The sequence below is a fragment of the Crinia signifera genome, chromosome 12, assembly GCF_055691185.1.
Source record: "Crinia signifera chromosome 12, ASM5569118v1, whole genome shotgun sequence".
NCBI lineage: Eukaryota > Metazoa > Chordata > Amphibia > Anura > Myobatrachidae > Crinia > Crinia signifera.
In genome coordinates, this window is record NC_139228.1 from 85,607,738 (window position 1) to 85,625,099 (window position 17,362).

A 17,362-nucleotide genomic window follows, 5' to 3' on the forward strand; every position below is an offset into this window, starting at 1 on the left:
ATATCGCTACGTGTGTAGGCCCCAATACACTTTATGAATATTTTTCTTATTACACTGTATTGGAATAATGTGACCGCAAAATTTTCTCTAATTCATACTGCCCCTGTACGATGCACAGGTTCAGCATTTACAGAACATGCTGCAGTCTTTGGTGCAGCTGGTCAGAACACACTTCTATACATGTCTAATTTTACTGCGAGGTGTGCGCCGACGGCACTGCGAGGTGTGCACCGAGGCGCCGACGGCACTGCGAGGTGTGCACCGAGGCGCCGACGGCACTGCGAGGTGTGCACCGAGGCGCCGACGGCACTGCGAGGTGTGCACCGAGGGGCCGACGGCACTGGGAGGTGTGCACCGAGGGGCCGACGGCACTGCGAGGTGTGCACCGAGGGGCCGACGGCACTGCGAGGTGTGCACCGAGGGGCCGACGGCACTGCGAGGTGTGCACCGAGGGGCCGATGGCACTGCCAGGCAGGGGTTCTCAAACTCGGTCCTCAGGACCCCACACAGTTCAGGTTTTCCAGGTCACCCAGCAGGTGCACAGCTGCACTCATTACTCACTGACAACTTTTAAAAGATCACAGGTGGAGCTAATTATCTCACTTGTGATTCTGTGAGGAGACCTGGAAACCCTGCACTGTGTGGGGTCCTGAGGACCGAGGCTGAGAACCTGTGAACTAGGCCCCCACACACACACGCAGAATCCTCTGTGGGGCCGCTTCCAGTCCTGCTGCAGGTGCGTCCTCCCATCCCCAAGAACCCGGCGGATTCTGTTTCCCTGGCAACTAGCGGTGACGTCACCGGCGTTCTAGGAGCCGGACCCGGAGCGCTCAGGTTGCTGCTCAGCATCAGCAGCATCATCCCCGGCGTCAGCAGCTCCCTGCAGCCCCGGCCGAGGAATGCCTCCACCCGGCCCCGACGCGACCCATGGAGCCGCCGCTGAGCAACCTGACGGCGCCGGGCTCCGGAGGAAGAGACGGCGCCGGCCTGAGCAGCTCCAGCGCCCCGGCCACGGCCAGCAGCAGCAGCGGCGGCGAGGAGGAGGCCGGGGGGAACGCGCTGCTGCACGGGGTGGCCCTGGGCTGCCAGGCCCTGCTGCTGCTCGCCATCTTCCTGCTGTCCTGCCTGGGGAACTGCGCCGTCATGCTGGTGATCGCCAAGCACCGGCAGCTGCGCACCGTCACTAACGCCTTCATCCTGTCCCTGTCCCTGTCCGACTTCCTGACCGCCCTGCTCTGCCTGCCCTTCTCCTTCCTGCTGCTCTTCTCCCGCGGCGGGGCCTGGCTCTTCGGGGACCGCTTCTGCTTCGCCAACGGCTTCTTCAACTCGTGCTTCGGCATCGTCTCCACCCTGACCATGACCCTCATCTCCCTGGACCGCTACTACGCCATCGTGCGGCAGCCGCAGGAGAAGATGGGGCGCACCCGGGCTGTGCAGCTGCTGGTGGCGGCCTGGCTCACCGCCCTGGGCTTCTCCTTCCCCTGGTACCTGCTGGCCAAGGAGCAGTGGGTGGTGCACAAGAGGGGGTACTACCACTGCATGTACGTGTTCCACTCGACAGGATCCAGGCTGGGCGCCGCCTACAGCGTCACCCTCATCGTCCTCTGCTACCTCCTGCCCTTCGGCCTCATGTGCTTCTGCCACTACCACATCTGCAAGGCGGTGAGGTTGTCGGAGATCCGCGTGCGGCCGGTGACCACCTACGCCCACCTGCTCCGCTTCTACAGCGAGATGAGGACGGCCACCACCGTGCTGATCATGATCGTCTTCATCATCTGTTGCTGGGGGCCGTATTGCGTCATGGGGCTGGTGGCGGCGGCTGGCGACTACCCCTTCACCCCGATTATGGACACTGTGGCCATTTGGATGGCGTGGGCCAACGGGGCCATCAACCCGCTCATCTACGCCATTCGCAACCCCAATATCTCCATGCTGCTGGGGCGCAATCGAGAGGAGGGCTACAGGACTAGGAACATCGCCGCCTATCTGTGTGCGCAAGGCCAGAACAGAGAGGTCAGGGGACGGGCCGATCCGATCCGTGACCGATACAGTAACAGGCATGGGCCGGGCAGTAGGGTATCTTCCTCCAGCCCAGCCAATGGTGGCGACTTGGCAATGTGGGCATGCAAGAACCCAACTGTTCTGTTCTGCCGGGATGGGCAGCCGGACACCATGTCGGAGCGAGCAGGCCTAAAATCTGAGACGGCAGATACAAGCCTTTGATGGACTTGTTGGTATTGTCCACTGGGTGGGCAGACCTCTCAGTTCAAGAAGCCCCTATTCCAAAAAAAAGTCACAAATCTCAAAAATACCAAGTATTGATTCTAAAGATTTATATTAACCCCCAAATTACCATATTATATGTCACTTACCCCTGACCTGTTCACTACACCACCAAGGTAATGATGATGGTGCTGGCTGGTGTAAGGAGACAGGGTTAGACCAGTGGTGTCCAACTCATGGCCCTCCAGCTGTTGTTGAACTACATGTCCAAGCATGCCCTGCCACAGATTTTATATAATGGATTACTAAAACTGTGGTAGGGCATGCTGGGATATGTAGTTCCATAACAGCTGGAGGGCCATGAGTTTGACACCACTAGGTTAGGCCATATCTTGTTCTTATGATAAACCTGGTGTAGCAATGACGTCTGTTACATATAGTATTTGTGATACTCCCGATGTTTGGTAAACTGGACAATGACCTAAATGGGGAACAGAACCATTAGTGAGCTTATGTCTTGAGCTGGGCACACATTGGGAGATATATCGTCAATGATTTGGATGATGTTGCGCATATATTGTCCAATGTGTATGGGCATTATCGTTCATGAAGGCCTTGGTCTTTAATGACCCCCCTGTTGTCTGTACAGGCAGCTCAATCTGGCAATATTGTCAGCGTGTATGGAGCAGGGGGTGGGTGACAACGCTGACCGATATCGCAAACGATACCGCCCAGTGTGTACGGTCAATATCATTTTTCCGCGGCACCGCCGATATAGTTACCATATCAGCAGCCGCTGGAATTGTCGTAGTGTGTACCCAGCATTAGACAGGCACAATCACGAGAACTTGATAAAACTTAAATTTACTGAATAAAGCTTTAAGGTTAAACTTATTTCCTTTGGGAAGATACATTCTTGCAAGTGTCATTATATTGATTAAATAGTAGAGATTTACTGCACTCTCGCAATGTTGCTCTTTCAGTTTCTGTTGAGTAAAATATCCAAAATAAGGGAAATTCTATTAAAGATGTGATGTTGCTTTGGGCAACCAATCAGAATCTCCTTATTTATTTAGCGCCTTCTAGAAGATAATAGTTTCTGATTGGTTGCTATGGGTAACGCCCATCAGTTTTGAATGAGGGTGTTTTGACAAGGAACACAAGTAGCCACTATGCTGTGATTGCCGTTTAAAGGTCTCTAACTTTTCATTATATTTATAGAACCAAGAAGAACCAAGGGAAAAAAAAAAGAGGTGCAAGCTCATTTTAAAGTCTATATACTAAGCCTTTGAAAGAGTTAAAGTACAAGCCAATCATCTCTTAACTGACACGCTATAGGATATATTTGAAAAAATGACAGTTAGGAGCTAGTTGGATGGTACTTTTATTTCACTCCAAGGCTTAAGTAGACCCCACAGTTATTACAAATGAATACAATATCAACTTGCAGCATTGACTATGGGAAAATATTCTGAATGATAAATAGCAAAACAATATTCCACTTCAAGAATGCAGCCACCTGTTTTGCATTTATTTTAGCAATGTTAGAATACTTGGAATGATCTATGTCCGATCAGTAGGTTGATGATGATGACAATGGCTACTTTTGTGCCACAGGAACTTTGGGTAACATTGATAGATGCAAGGGCATTTTATACCGGTATTCTGAATCACAATGGGGTGGAAACCGCAATGTTTTGTTTATTTCTCGCATTGTAGTAAAAACCGGTGATATTCTCAGTGCTGCTAAAAAGGTTGTTCCCACGAGCTCACCCAAATGTATCCATATACAGAAAGGGTACAAAGAAACAGTTTAGCAGTGGAAAAATGTGATAAAGCATCTTGCAAGGACAATAGTTACTTCAATGATCTTTCTGATGTATGTGGACATTCAATACTATTATTTAAAGGTAATAACTAATTGGTATTTGGAGAGGTTTAAACTTCTTCTGAGGAGTTTGAAATCCACATAATTGGACTAGCTGGTTGCATCCACTTTTCGGTTCTGATGTACACACATGCCCCTTTTCCACTAGCTTAAAAACCACACACAAGTTTCTTGGTACCTGTAGTGGAAACGACTACCTAAAAAAAAAACCTGGGTCAAGTGACCCAGGAATCCTTCCCATTAGCTACCAAGGTTGGACTCAGGAAAGACCTAGTTAAGGGTGCAGTGGAAACAGACGTTTCCCAGGTTTTATGAACATCAGTTGTGATCAGGGAGAAGCCTTGTTTACCAAAAGGCTCCACAACCCAAGACGTTTATTTATTGCTACCTAGAGAAGTGTCTCTTACTGCTTTGAGCAGTAATATATATTTTGTCGCTGATGCCCAGAAGTTGTATGAATGTTCATTATGCAATGGCTGCTGCCATATCTCCTTTGTGCAGTGCAGGACTTAACAAACTGTAATTGGCTGACTGCACGGACCAATAGGAGAGCTAGTAAGCTTCTCATTGGTCATATCCCCAAGGCTGTTGCTTAAGAAAACGCATCCCATAGTAGCCAACCAGATGTTGCATGTACAACAGAATATTAGAAAAACACCCTCCAATACCTGTTTACTGCAGTGTTTTTTGCTTCAGCCCTCTCCAGTAACTATTATTATAAAACAGGGGTGGCCAAACCTGCCCTCAAGATCTAGGGACAGTTCACGCGTCTCAGGCGACCTGTGGATCTGTAATAGGAATGAAGGCAGCATGTTAGTAATGACTGCACCTGTGCACCAACTAGGTGATCTGGGAAATGTGTTAGTAATGACTGCACCTGTGCACCAGCTAGGTGATCTGGGAAATGTGTTAGTAATGACTGCACCTGTGCACCAGCTAGGTGATCTGGGAAATGTGACAGTTAGTAATGACTACACCTGTGCACCAGCTAGGTGATCTGGGGAATGTGACAGTTAGTAATGATTACACCTGTGCACCAGCTAGGTGATCTGGGGAATGGGACAGTTATACCCCTTTTACACCGCCGAAAAATCCGGGTCAGCGGCGGGTCAGACCCGGATCCGCGGCGGTGTAAATGGGGGGTATCCGTTTCCATTTACACGGGTCCTCTACCCAGGTCCTGACCTGGGTAGAACACGGATAGGACCCGTGTAAATGTCGGTGTAAATGGTCCCGCTGCGGGTGCAGGCACCCGCAGCGGGTCCACAGCGTGCAGCGCTGGGGAAGATGTTCCCAGCTGCTGCGGGAGGAGGGGGGTCCCTGCGGCTGCTGAGGAGAGGGGGGTACCTGTCAGCCTGCTGTGCTGGGGGTACGGGGGTGCTAGGGGTGCTGGGGGTACCTGTCCTGCCTGCGGTCGGATCTCAGCGGAGAAGATGATGTGCGCCGCTGCTGTATCACCCCCCCCCGCATCCGGCAGCCGGTCCCTGCGGCGTATGGAGTGTCAGTATCGGCGGTCCCTCCAGCGCATAGGAACTAGTACTAGTTCCCATGCGCCAGAGGGACCCCCGCCACTGACACTCCATACGCCGCACGCCGCAGGGACCGTCTGCCGGGGAGGGGGGGGGGTGGTACAGCAACGGCGCACATCATCTTCTCCGCTGAGATCCGACCGCAGACAGGACAGGTACCTTCAGCACCCCTTGCACCCCGGTACCCCCAGGTACACCAAGCACAGCAGGCAGGACAGGTACCCTCCGGCACCCCCAGCACCTTAAAAAAAAAAAAAAAAAAAACACTTAACCTGGGTCAGCCCTGATATATATATATATATATATATATATTATATTTCTATATATTATATATTTCTATATATATATATATATATATATATATATATATATATATTTCTATATATATATATATATATATTTTTCTATAAATATATATATAAAATATTATTTAAGGCAGGGCTGACCCAGGTTCAGTGTAAATGGTGCAGACCCAGGTCCGACCCAGGTCAAAGTGCTGTGTAAATGGGGTATAAAGCAGGGTCAGACCCTGGATACTCCAGCATTCAAAGACCAGGGTCCGACCAGGGTTTTTGGTGTAAAAGGGGTATTAGTAATGACTACAGATGTGCACCAGCTAGGTGATCTGGGGAATGTGACAGTATTGACTACACCTGTGCACCAGCTAGGTGATCTGGGGAATGTGACAGTTAGTAATGACTACAGATGTGCACCAGCTAGATGATCTGGGGAATGTGACAGTATTGACTACAGCTGTGCACCAGCTAGGTGATCTGGGGAATGTGACAGTTAGTAATGACTACACCTGTGCACCAGCTAGATGATCTGGGGAATGTGACAGTTAGTAAGGACTACACCTGTGCACCAGCTAGGTGATCTGGGGAATGTGACAGTTAGTAATGACTGCGCCTGTGCACCAGCTAGGTGATCTGGGGAATGTGACAGTTAGTAATGACTACACCTGTGCACCAGCTAGGTGATCTGGGAAACATGGACTGTTGGTAGATCTCGAGGACCGGTTTGGAAAGCCCTGTTATGAAGTTACAATGGCGCATATGGCTGCATAACTTGGCCATGGTTTTCCAGTCCATGCAGAATTGCTACAATTTTTTTAATAAAAATAATAATATTCAGATCAAACTCTTCTATAGATCGTCTTATATAAATGATCCTTGTATGAGAATAGAGCCATATTTATAATGAAACACTGTGAAGTAATAAAGGATAATTGCTATCCTTACTCTCCAGGAAAGCATTTAAAGTTATGAAATAATTTCGGTTGCTATTTTTCGTCTCTTTATAAATCGGAGAGAGATCTGTGTTTATGTGCTGTGGAGATATGTGGTGATAAGTTACCACTTTCTATTTGTGTTTATTTGTTAGTGCCTCAGCAAGCATTTGTGTTTTTTGGGATGCAGTACCTCCTCACAGGGTAAGGTGGCGCTGTGTGCTACTGGGCTTCATGCCTGACACTCATACCACACCCAATGTTTCATCAGTAATGTTTTGATGGTGGGTTTATATGCAAACTGATTTTATATTTAGTCAATGCGGGAGAATATCACTTTAAATGAATCAGGTGAAATATGTATTGCACACTGAATACACTAAAATACATTGTTCGTTTTCCAGCCTTCTTCTGTGCTTCTTATCGTCGTGTTTATATCATCAGGCGCAATTATCTAGTTGGTTTCGCCTGCTCCGCTCTCTACTTGGCACATGGTCGTGTCTATAGACCGGCTCTGTGCTCTACCCAATGATAAATACATTAATCAACTGGCTGATTTACAGACATTGGGAATGATTCAGAGATGTACGCAATACAGATGTTTGCGCAGTTGAGCGATGATCGGCTGACTGCCAACTTGTTAGGGTCACACTGCGCACTTGTAAAGGTACCTTTCGGATGTTGCTCCCAGTGAGGATATATTCACAAAGGGATTGGCAGTCAGCAACCGCTTGGGGAGGTACCGGGGGGGTGGCGACAAAACTGCAGGTCTGTCGTAACTTTTCAGGGTTGTGCTTCAGCATAGTATTGGCGCTAGAGTGAACTGAAGGCAGGATGGTCATCAAGAACCACCCGCGGGACACTGCTGTTCCCGAGGGGCGCCGTTATAAGAGCAGGGTGCATTTTGCCCATTTCCAATCAGGCATGGAAATGGCGCCCCACTGGAACTGCTGGTAAGCAGTTAAAATACCACCAGTCGGGTTCCCGGTGGTCAGGACGCCAACCCTGACTGCAGAAATTGCAGACAGATGGCATCCCGGCACACACAGGGACTGTTCTTTCTCTTGGGTGCCTTGTTGCGCTCCCCACTCTGTCGGCATTCTGGCGGCCAGGATCCTGCTGTCGTTATTCTAACCGCCAGGATCCCTGCTGCCGGGAAATCCTACCGATCCCAAACAGCCTAGCATGAAGACACCCAGTAAACATGGCACCATCATCTCAGTTCAGATTGTCAATAATGGAAGGCTCTACGTCCGCCACTGCATGTTTGTACAGATCCTGGATCTGCAGAGCTGCCCTTGGTGTCGCAATACATTTCCAGGCGGCGCCAATACAAGCGTATTCTCCTACATCAGCTGCATACAGGATCGCAGCTGCAACACCATTTATGCCTACAGTACCTCTGAATCGGGCCCATTGTTGAAATTCACATAGCGTAAAGCAGGCATGGCCAAACTGTGTCCCTCCAGCGGTTTTGAAACTACACAACCCAGCATGCCTTGCCATAGCTTTAGCATTCTCTAAAAGACAACTAGCAAGGCATGATGGGACTTGTAGTTGCAGCTGGAGGGCCATAGTTCGGCAGTGCCCGGCCTAACGAAAGTAAGATAAAGCAAGTAGTGGGCAATCCATTTTATTTAGACCTCGGTTCCCATCCTTGTGCCAGGAATACTTCACTTTGCCAATAACTGCTGTAATTGATGGGTTTAATGCCACCGGCGGTCGGTGTGATCAGAGAGCTCAGACTGTTCCGTTACGAGTGACACCCATTGTACGCTTAGTGCATCTTACCCACAAGCTGAAACACCTGAACGTTCCCATTGGGCTTATTCTGCATTACAGGGAAGGATTGGGGAGGTTCCATGTTCCTACAATGCCAGGATTATCCTAGTACAGTATTTAAGGGAAGCAAAACTGTGTGAGAGCGGATGGGGGTTATTCTGTAAAGAAATAAAAGGTTTATGCAGCAAGAACTTAATATTGTGAGTTTTGTTTTACATTGTGTTGAGTGTAATATATGCGGGTGCGGATCAGTCACCAGCAAGTTGTTAGACAGTCATTACGTCGACACCATTAGGTCAACATGCATTTAGGTCAACATGTGTCTAGGTCGACAGGGGTAAGGTCAACAGTGAAAAAAGTTTACATTTTAAAAAAAATGTGTTGACCTTTATGTCGACAACGTCAACACTAAATCGTACCACCGCTTGCTGCTCTTGCCATGCTTCTGTCGGCACATGTGGGCTAAAAAAAACCCCAGAAAAAAACCCCATGTCGACCTAATAACCCTGTCGACCTAGCCCAAGTCGACCTAAAGTGTTGTCGACCTTACGGCTTTGTTCACCTAACGTTATGTCGACCTAATGCTTGTCGACCTACTTGGTGGTGACCCAATGACCGTATACCATTGTGCGGCTATGGTATGCATCATAGACTGACTCATCATAGATAGTCATATGGTGGACCACTAATAGTCGACAGGGTCTAAAGGTCGACAGGTAAAAGGTCTACTTGGTTGAAAGGTCAATATTAAAAAAATGTCAACATGTTCAAAAGGTCAAAATATCGAGTCGATATGGACACTGTCTAAGTGTACCGCCTCATGTCGCTGCGCTCGGCACACTTTTATATTCTCCCACATTTTGTCCATATCGGCCTATTGATATTTAATCCCTGTTGACTTTTTTCATGTCGACCATGACTGTCTATCATGAGTCAGTCTAAGATCATTCCGGATACCGACCACCAGACCTGACACCACACACTCACCGTCACCCACCAGACCTGACACCCACCAGACCTGACACCACACACTCACCGTATCACCCACCAGACCTGACACCACACACCCACCGTCACCCACCAGACCTGACACCCCACACTCACCGTCACCCACCAGACCTGACACCCCACACTCACCGTCACCCACCAGACCTGACACCACACACTCACCGTCACCCACCAGACCTGACACCCCACACTCACCGTCACCCACCAGACCTGACACCCTACACTCACCGTCACCCACCAGACCTGACACCACACACTCACCGTCACCCACCAGACCTGACACCACACACTCACCGTCACCCACCAGACCTGACACCACACACTCACCCACTAGACCTGACACCACACACTCACCGTATCACCCACCAGACCTGACACCACACACCCACCGTCACCCACCAGACCTGACACCCCACACTCACCGTCACCCACCAGACCTGACACCCCACACTCACCGTCACCCACCAGACCTGACACCACACACTCACCGTCACCCACCAGACCTGACACCACACACTCACCGTCACCCACCAGACCTGACACCACACACTCACCGTCACCCACCAGACCTGACACCACACACTCACCGTCACCCACCAGACCTGACACCACACACTCACCGTATCACCCACCAGACCAGACACCCACCAGACCTGATACCACACACGCACCGTCACCCACCAGACCTGACACCACACACCCACCGTCACCCACCAGACCTGACACCCCACACTCACCGTCACCCACCAGACCTGACACCCCACACTCACCGTCACCCACCAGACCTGACACCACACACTCACCGTCACCCACCAGACCTGACACCCCACACTCACCGTCACCCACCAGACCTGACACCCCACATTCACCGTCACCCACCAGACCTGACACCCCACACTCACCTTCACCCACCAGACCTGACACCCCACACTCACCGTCACCCACCAGACCTGAAACCACACACTCACCGTCACCCACCAGACCTGACACCACACACTCACCGTCACCCACCAGACCTGACACCCTACACTCACCTTCACCCACCAGACCTGACACCACACACTCACCGTCACCCACCAGACCTGACACCACACACTCACCGTCAGCCACCAGACCTGACACCACACACTCAGTCACCCACCAGACCTGACACCACACACTCACAGTCACCCAGCAGACCTGACCCCACACACTCACCGTCACCCACCAGACCTGACACCACACACTCAGTCACCCACCAGACCTGACACCACACACTCACCGTCACCCACCAGACCTGACACCACACACTCACAGTCACCCACCAGACCTGACACCACACACTCACAGTCACCCACCAGACCTGACACCACACACTCACCTTCACCCACCAGACCTGACACCCTACACTCACCTTCACCCACCAGACCTGACACCACACAGTCACCCACCAGACCTGACACCACACACTCACCATCTTACCCACTAGACCTGACACCACACACTCACCGTCACCCACCAGACCTGACACCACACACTCACCGTCACCCACCAGACCTGACACCACACACTCACCGTCACCCACCAGACCTGACACCCTACACTCACCGTCACCCACCAGACCTGACACCACACACTCACCGTCACCCACCAGACCTGACACCACACACTCACCGTCACCCACCAGACCTGACACCACACACTCACCGTCACCCACCAGACCTGACACCACACACTCACCTTCACCCACCAGACCTGACACCACACACTCACCGTCACCCACCAGACCTGACACCACACACTCACCGTCACCCACCAGACCTGACACCACACACTCACCGTCACCCACCAGACCTGACACCACACACTCACCGTCACCCACCAGACCTGACACCCTACACTCACCGTCACCCACCAGACCTGACACCACACACTCACCTTCACCCACCAGACCTGACACCACACACTCACCTTCACCCACCAGACCTGACACCACACACTCACCGTCACCCACCAGACCTGACACCACACACTCACCGTCACCCACCAGACCTGACACCACACACTCACCGTCACCCACCAGACCTGACACCACACACTCACCGTCACCCACCAGACCTGACACCACACACTCACCGTCACCCACCAGACCTGACACCACACACTCACCGTCACCCACCAGACCTGACACCCTACACTCACCGTCACCCACCAGACCTGACACCCTACACTCACCGTCACCCACCAGACCTGACACCACACACTCACCTTCACCCACCAGACCTGACACCACACACTCACCTTCACCCACCAGACCTGACACCACACACTCACCGTCACCCACCAGACCTGACACCACACACTCACCGTCACCCACCAGACCTGACACCACACACTCACCGTCACCCACCAGACCTGACACCACACACTCACCGTCACCCACCAGACCTGACACCACACACTCACCGTCACCCACCAGACCTGACACCACACACTCACCGTCACCCACCAGACCTGACACCACACACTCACCGTCACCCACCAGACCTGACACCACACACTCACCGTCACCCACCAGACCTGACACCACACACTCACCGTCACCCACCAGACCTGACACCACACACTCACCGTCACCCACCAGACCTGACACCACACACTCACCGTCACCCACCAGACCTGACACCACACACTCACCTTCACCCACCAGACCTGACACCACACACTCACCTTCACCCACCAGACCTGACACCACACACTCACCGTCACCCACCAGACCTGACACCACACACTCACCGTCACCCACCAGACCTGACACCACACACTCACCGTCACCCACCAGACCTGACACCACACACTCACCGTCACCCACCAGACCTGACACCACACACTCACCGTCACCCACCAGACCTGACACCCCACACTCACCGTCACCCACCAGACCTGACACCACACACTCACCGTCACCCACCAGACCTGACACCACACACTCACCGTCACCCACCAGACCTGACACCACACACTCACCGTCACCCACCAGACCTGACACCACACACTCACCGTCACCCACCAGACCTGACACCCCACACTCACCGTCACCCACCAGACCTGACACCCCACACTCACCGTCACCCACCAGACCTGACACCCCACACTCACCGTCACCCACCAGACCTGACACCCCACACTCACCGTCACCCACCAGACCTGACACCCCACACTCACCGTCACCCACCAGACCTGACACCACACACTCACCGTCACCCACCAGACCTGACACCCCACACTCACCGTCACCCACCAGACCTGACACCCCACACTCACCGTCACCCACCAGACCTGACACCCCACACTCACCGTCACCCACCAGACCTGACACCCCACACTCACCGTCACCCACCAGACCTGACACCCCACACTCACCGTCACCCACCAGACCTGACACCCCACACTCACCGTCACCCACCAGACCTGACACCCCACACTCACCGTCACCCACCAGACCTGACACCCCACACTCACCGTCACCCACCAGACCTGAAACCACACACTCACCGTCACCCACCAGACCTGACACCACACACTCACCGTCACCCACCAGACCTGACACCCTACACTCACCTTCACCCACCAGACCTGACACCACACACTCACCGTCACCCACCAGACCTGACACCACACACTCAGTCACCCACCCACCAGACCTGACACTCTACACTCACCGTCACCCACCAGACCTGACACCCTACACTCACCTTCACCCACCAGACCTGACACCACACACTCACCTTCACCCACCAGACCTGACACCACACACTCACCGTCACCCACCAGACCTGACACCACACACTCACCGTATCACCCACCAGACCAGACACCCACCAGACCTGATACCACACACGCACCGTCACCCACCAGACCTGACACCACACACCCACCGTCACCCACCAGACCTGACACCCCACACTCACCGTCACCCACCAGACCTGACACCCCACACTCACCGTCACCCACCAGACCTGACACCCCACACTCACCGTCACCCACCAGACCTGACACCCCACACTCACCGTCACCCACCAGACCTGACACCCCACACTCACCGTCACCCACCAGACCTGAAACCACACACTCACCGTCACCCACCAGACCTGACACCACACACTCACCGTCACCCACCAGACCTGACACCCTACACTCACCTTCACCCACCAGACCTGACACCACACACTCACCGTCACCCACCAGACCTGACACCACACACTCACCGTCACCCACCAGACCTGACACCACACACTCACAGTCACCCAGCAGACCTGACACCCTACACTCACCGTCACCCACCAGACCTGACACCCTACACTCACCGTCACCCACCAGACCTGACACCCTACACTCACCTTCACCCACCAGACCTGACACCACACACTCACCATCACCCACCACATCGGTCCCTGCTCACTCACTATCGCCAACTAGAACTGTACCCCAGCGTGATGAAAATCCACTGCCGCCACCCGCATCTCCCACCTGCTGCCTGCAGACGTTTTCCAGGTATTTTTTTATAATATATATGTATTTTATATTTCAGTATGATACAGAGGTGCAGGGGGGACATAGAATTGCAGGATTCTTTCATTGGAATTAAAGTGCGTTTTGCCTGCCTGCAGTCGTCATTATTAAGTTTTATTTTTTATATATATATATATATATATATATATATATATATATATATATATATATATATATATATATACAGTTAGAGAAAGAAGGGCACTCAGAGACTAGATGCTGGTGAACGTAGGACAATTTTTTTAGGACACACTATTGTTTTGTCCTGACGACGGGGGAGACCCCGAAATGTAGACTACCAGGCAATAAAAATTGTCCTACGTTCACCAGCATCTAGTCCCTGAGTGCCCTTCTTTCTCTAACTGTGTCTTCACGGGCTGTGAGGCCCCCAGGGTGGCACCAGGGCAAGCTAACTCTCTGGACTCATCTTAAGTCCTGGGTGCCTATCTCTCTCTTGGATATATATATATATATATATATATATATATATATATATATATATATATATATATATATATAAATAATGCATGTATAGATTTTTTTTTCTTACCAAAATGGCACAGTGGGAGGGGTGCCACGAAATTTTTGGCAGGGGGAGCAAATGTTATAGTTACGCCACTGCATGGGACAATAGCACCCCGTAACAGCACGGCAGCACCCACTTATGTCGCAGACAGAAAACCCTGGGAGTGAAATGGCAGCACAGGACTCAGCAGTCCTGCCCTAGCACTGGACATTTGTGGCAGCACTGGACACCCCAGCACTACACAGAAAGTGGACAATTAGCACAAGACCAGACTTTATCTGAATCAAGTTCTATGCCCCCCTGAGAGCAGAGTCCATTTCCAGTTGGATCCCTGCTCCAGTAAGATACATTCACTATTGTGAGTTAGCAGTAACATGATGACTCGGAGACATAGGTTGGCATTAAAAACATGAGTTATTTATTGTGTGGCAGGGACAGCATCTATACACATGAAGGTAATGTATAGGATCCGGTCCAGGTTTACAGCAGCAGCAGCAGGGAAACTGATGTGATCAGGGTTGGGCTGATTAGCAGCACCTGTGCTCTCCTGATATAAGTGTTTCCAGGACAGATGGTCATTGCTCCTGATGGTGGAATAGCTGCCCAGGTGATAGGCCGGGGTGTGGGCTACGGTAGGGACCACTGGAGCATTGTGAGGAGTTTGTACTATGCTGTGACACCTGTAGGCTGCGGTGCTGTGACCACACTTGCTTATGCTGTTTACCTGCTACATCATGAAGACCAAACCTTCATCTTATCCGGTGTCTGTGATTCCTTGTCACAATTAATCAAAGGTTTAGATCAGGCTTGTCCAACGTTGGCCCTCCAGATGTTGTGAAACTACACATCCCAGCATGCTTTGTCACAGTTTTGCTATTAGAGAATGCTAAAACTGTAGCAAAGCATGCTGGGATGTGTAGTTTAACAACATCTGGAGGGCCAACGTTGGACATGCCTGGTTTAGATGGAATACATGTATAACGGCAAAGAAAGGATGGTCGGGAACTATCACAGCCCATCAATACACTAACCAACCCCACAACACATTTAGTGTGGATGGAGACTGCCCCATGGGTGCCTTCCGCACAACCCAGGGCGTCCAACATGACAATAGCCAGTCTGGTAGGGTGCTGCTGCTGAGAATGGTTCAGACTTTAAATAATGGTGAATAACGAAACCCGACTAAAGGTGGCCATACACACGGAGATTTATCTGTAGATCTGTCTGGTTGGAACAAAAACATGGTTATGGATGAGAGCAATTGACAGTTGACCATTTGCTTGGAAATGCTGGAAAACTGACAAACTGTCACTCATCCATAACCATGTTTTTGTTCCAACCAGCCAGATCTGAAGATAAATCTTACTAGTGTATGGGCACCTTAACTGCACCGGGCTGATGATCCTGTGTTCTGTCCCCCCCAAGGCAAGGTTCCGCTTACAGAACTGCTGCACGGCCACCATACACTCATGTAAGACACGAGCCAAACACCTAAAATTATTCCCAAAGAATAAACATACAGATGGAGCGCCTCTTGTTCAGCGCCAGCTCTCGCCAAATCCCCTCCGCTGGCGAGAGCTGGCGGAGAGTCGCCCCATCTGACAGGAACGCACGAGCATCTCACACGCACTCACTTCCCTGTTTTTTGGCAGCAGGGAGTGGAATCCCCGCCTGTCTCCACTTCAGGGAGATGGGCAGGGTTAGGGGGGTGCGGGAGGCTGCAGCACCGACGGGGGAGCAGCAGGGAGGCGGTGGTGGGCTCCGACACAACGGAGCATGCAAGCATCTCATGCGCGCACGTCCCCTTCTCTCTGATGGCGGGTCCTGGCAATTGGTGATTGAGGGGGAGATTCTCTAAAGCTTACCGCAGCGCTGTTCCTCTCCTGAAGGTTCATCGCTGCACTTCCGCATTTGTGACCTTTTCGTCACGGTGCCGGCTCCCCATTGGACTGCATTGCCGTCCCTCCTATTCCCTATTCCCTATGCGCCATTGTAAAGTAGGCTGTTCAACTTCGCAAGCTTGAGGTGGCAACGTTGTACAGCCTGCTTTACTACAGAGCAGGCGTTAGAGCACAGGGAATAGCCATATTAAAATAATCATGAAAAGGGGTTTTTTTTATGATGGGAGGTGTCAATCATATAAAGCATACCCCCGTGCACAGCACGCCATAGCCTGACGGACAGGTAATCCCCACTGGCTCCCGGACAAGCAAAGTGCGCATGACACGAAAAGTAAACAGCGGGCGCATGCGCTCTGGACACAACCCGGGGATCGCGGAGGGGTGAGATACTGTACCGCAAACTCAATGCGGTAGCCTAATTGAGAGAGAATATGGAGAAGAGGTGGTCATTAACGGCACGCAAATGTGCCGTTAAAGTAGCGGTAAATAGATACATTCATCACGAATGTAAGAGAATCTCCCCCAGAATCACCAGGACCCGCTGTAATGAGAGGCGCTCCATCTGTAGACCACCCCCTGATAAATGTTGCCATCAGAACAGTATAAATGCTCTGAAAATATCAGTGGGTGTTTAACTACGGCCCCCCCATTGGATAGATTACATGTACAACCACAGGGTTACTCTGCTGCCTACCAATTACATGTACAACCACAGGGTTACTCTGC

The 17,362-nt window shown here is 51.6% G+C and overlaps 1 protein-coding gene across 1 annotated transcript; it reads left to right on the plus strand.

Annotated features, from left to right (window-relative positions):
* Positions 1 to 718: 718 nt before the first annotated feature.
* Positions 719 to 3,451, plus strand: GPR135 (G protein-coupled receptor 135). The gene has a single exon (XM_083165795.1). The coding sequence runs from the start codon at positions 928 to 930 to the stop codon at positions 2,221 to 2,223; it is 1,296 nt and encodes a 431-aa protein (XP_083021921.1). The 5' UTR covers positions 719 to 927; the 3' UTR covers positions 2,224 to 3,451.
* Positions 3,452 to 17,362: the final 13,911 nt, after the last annotated feature.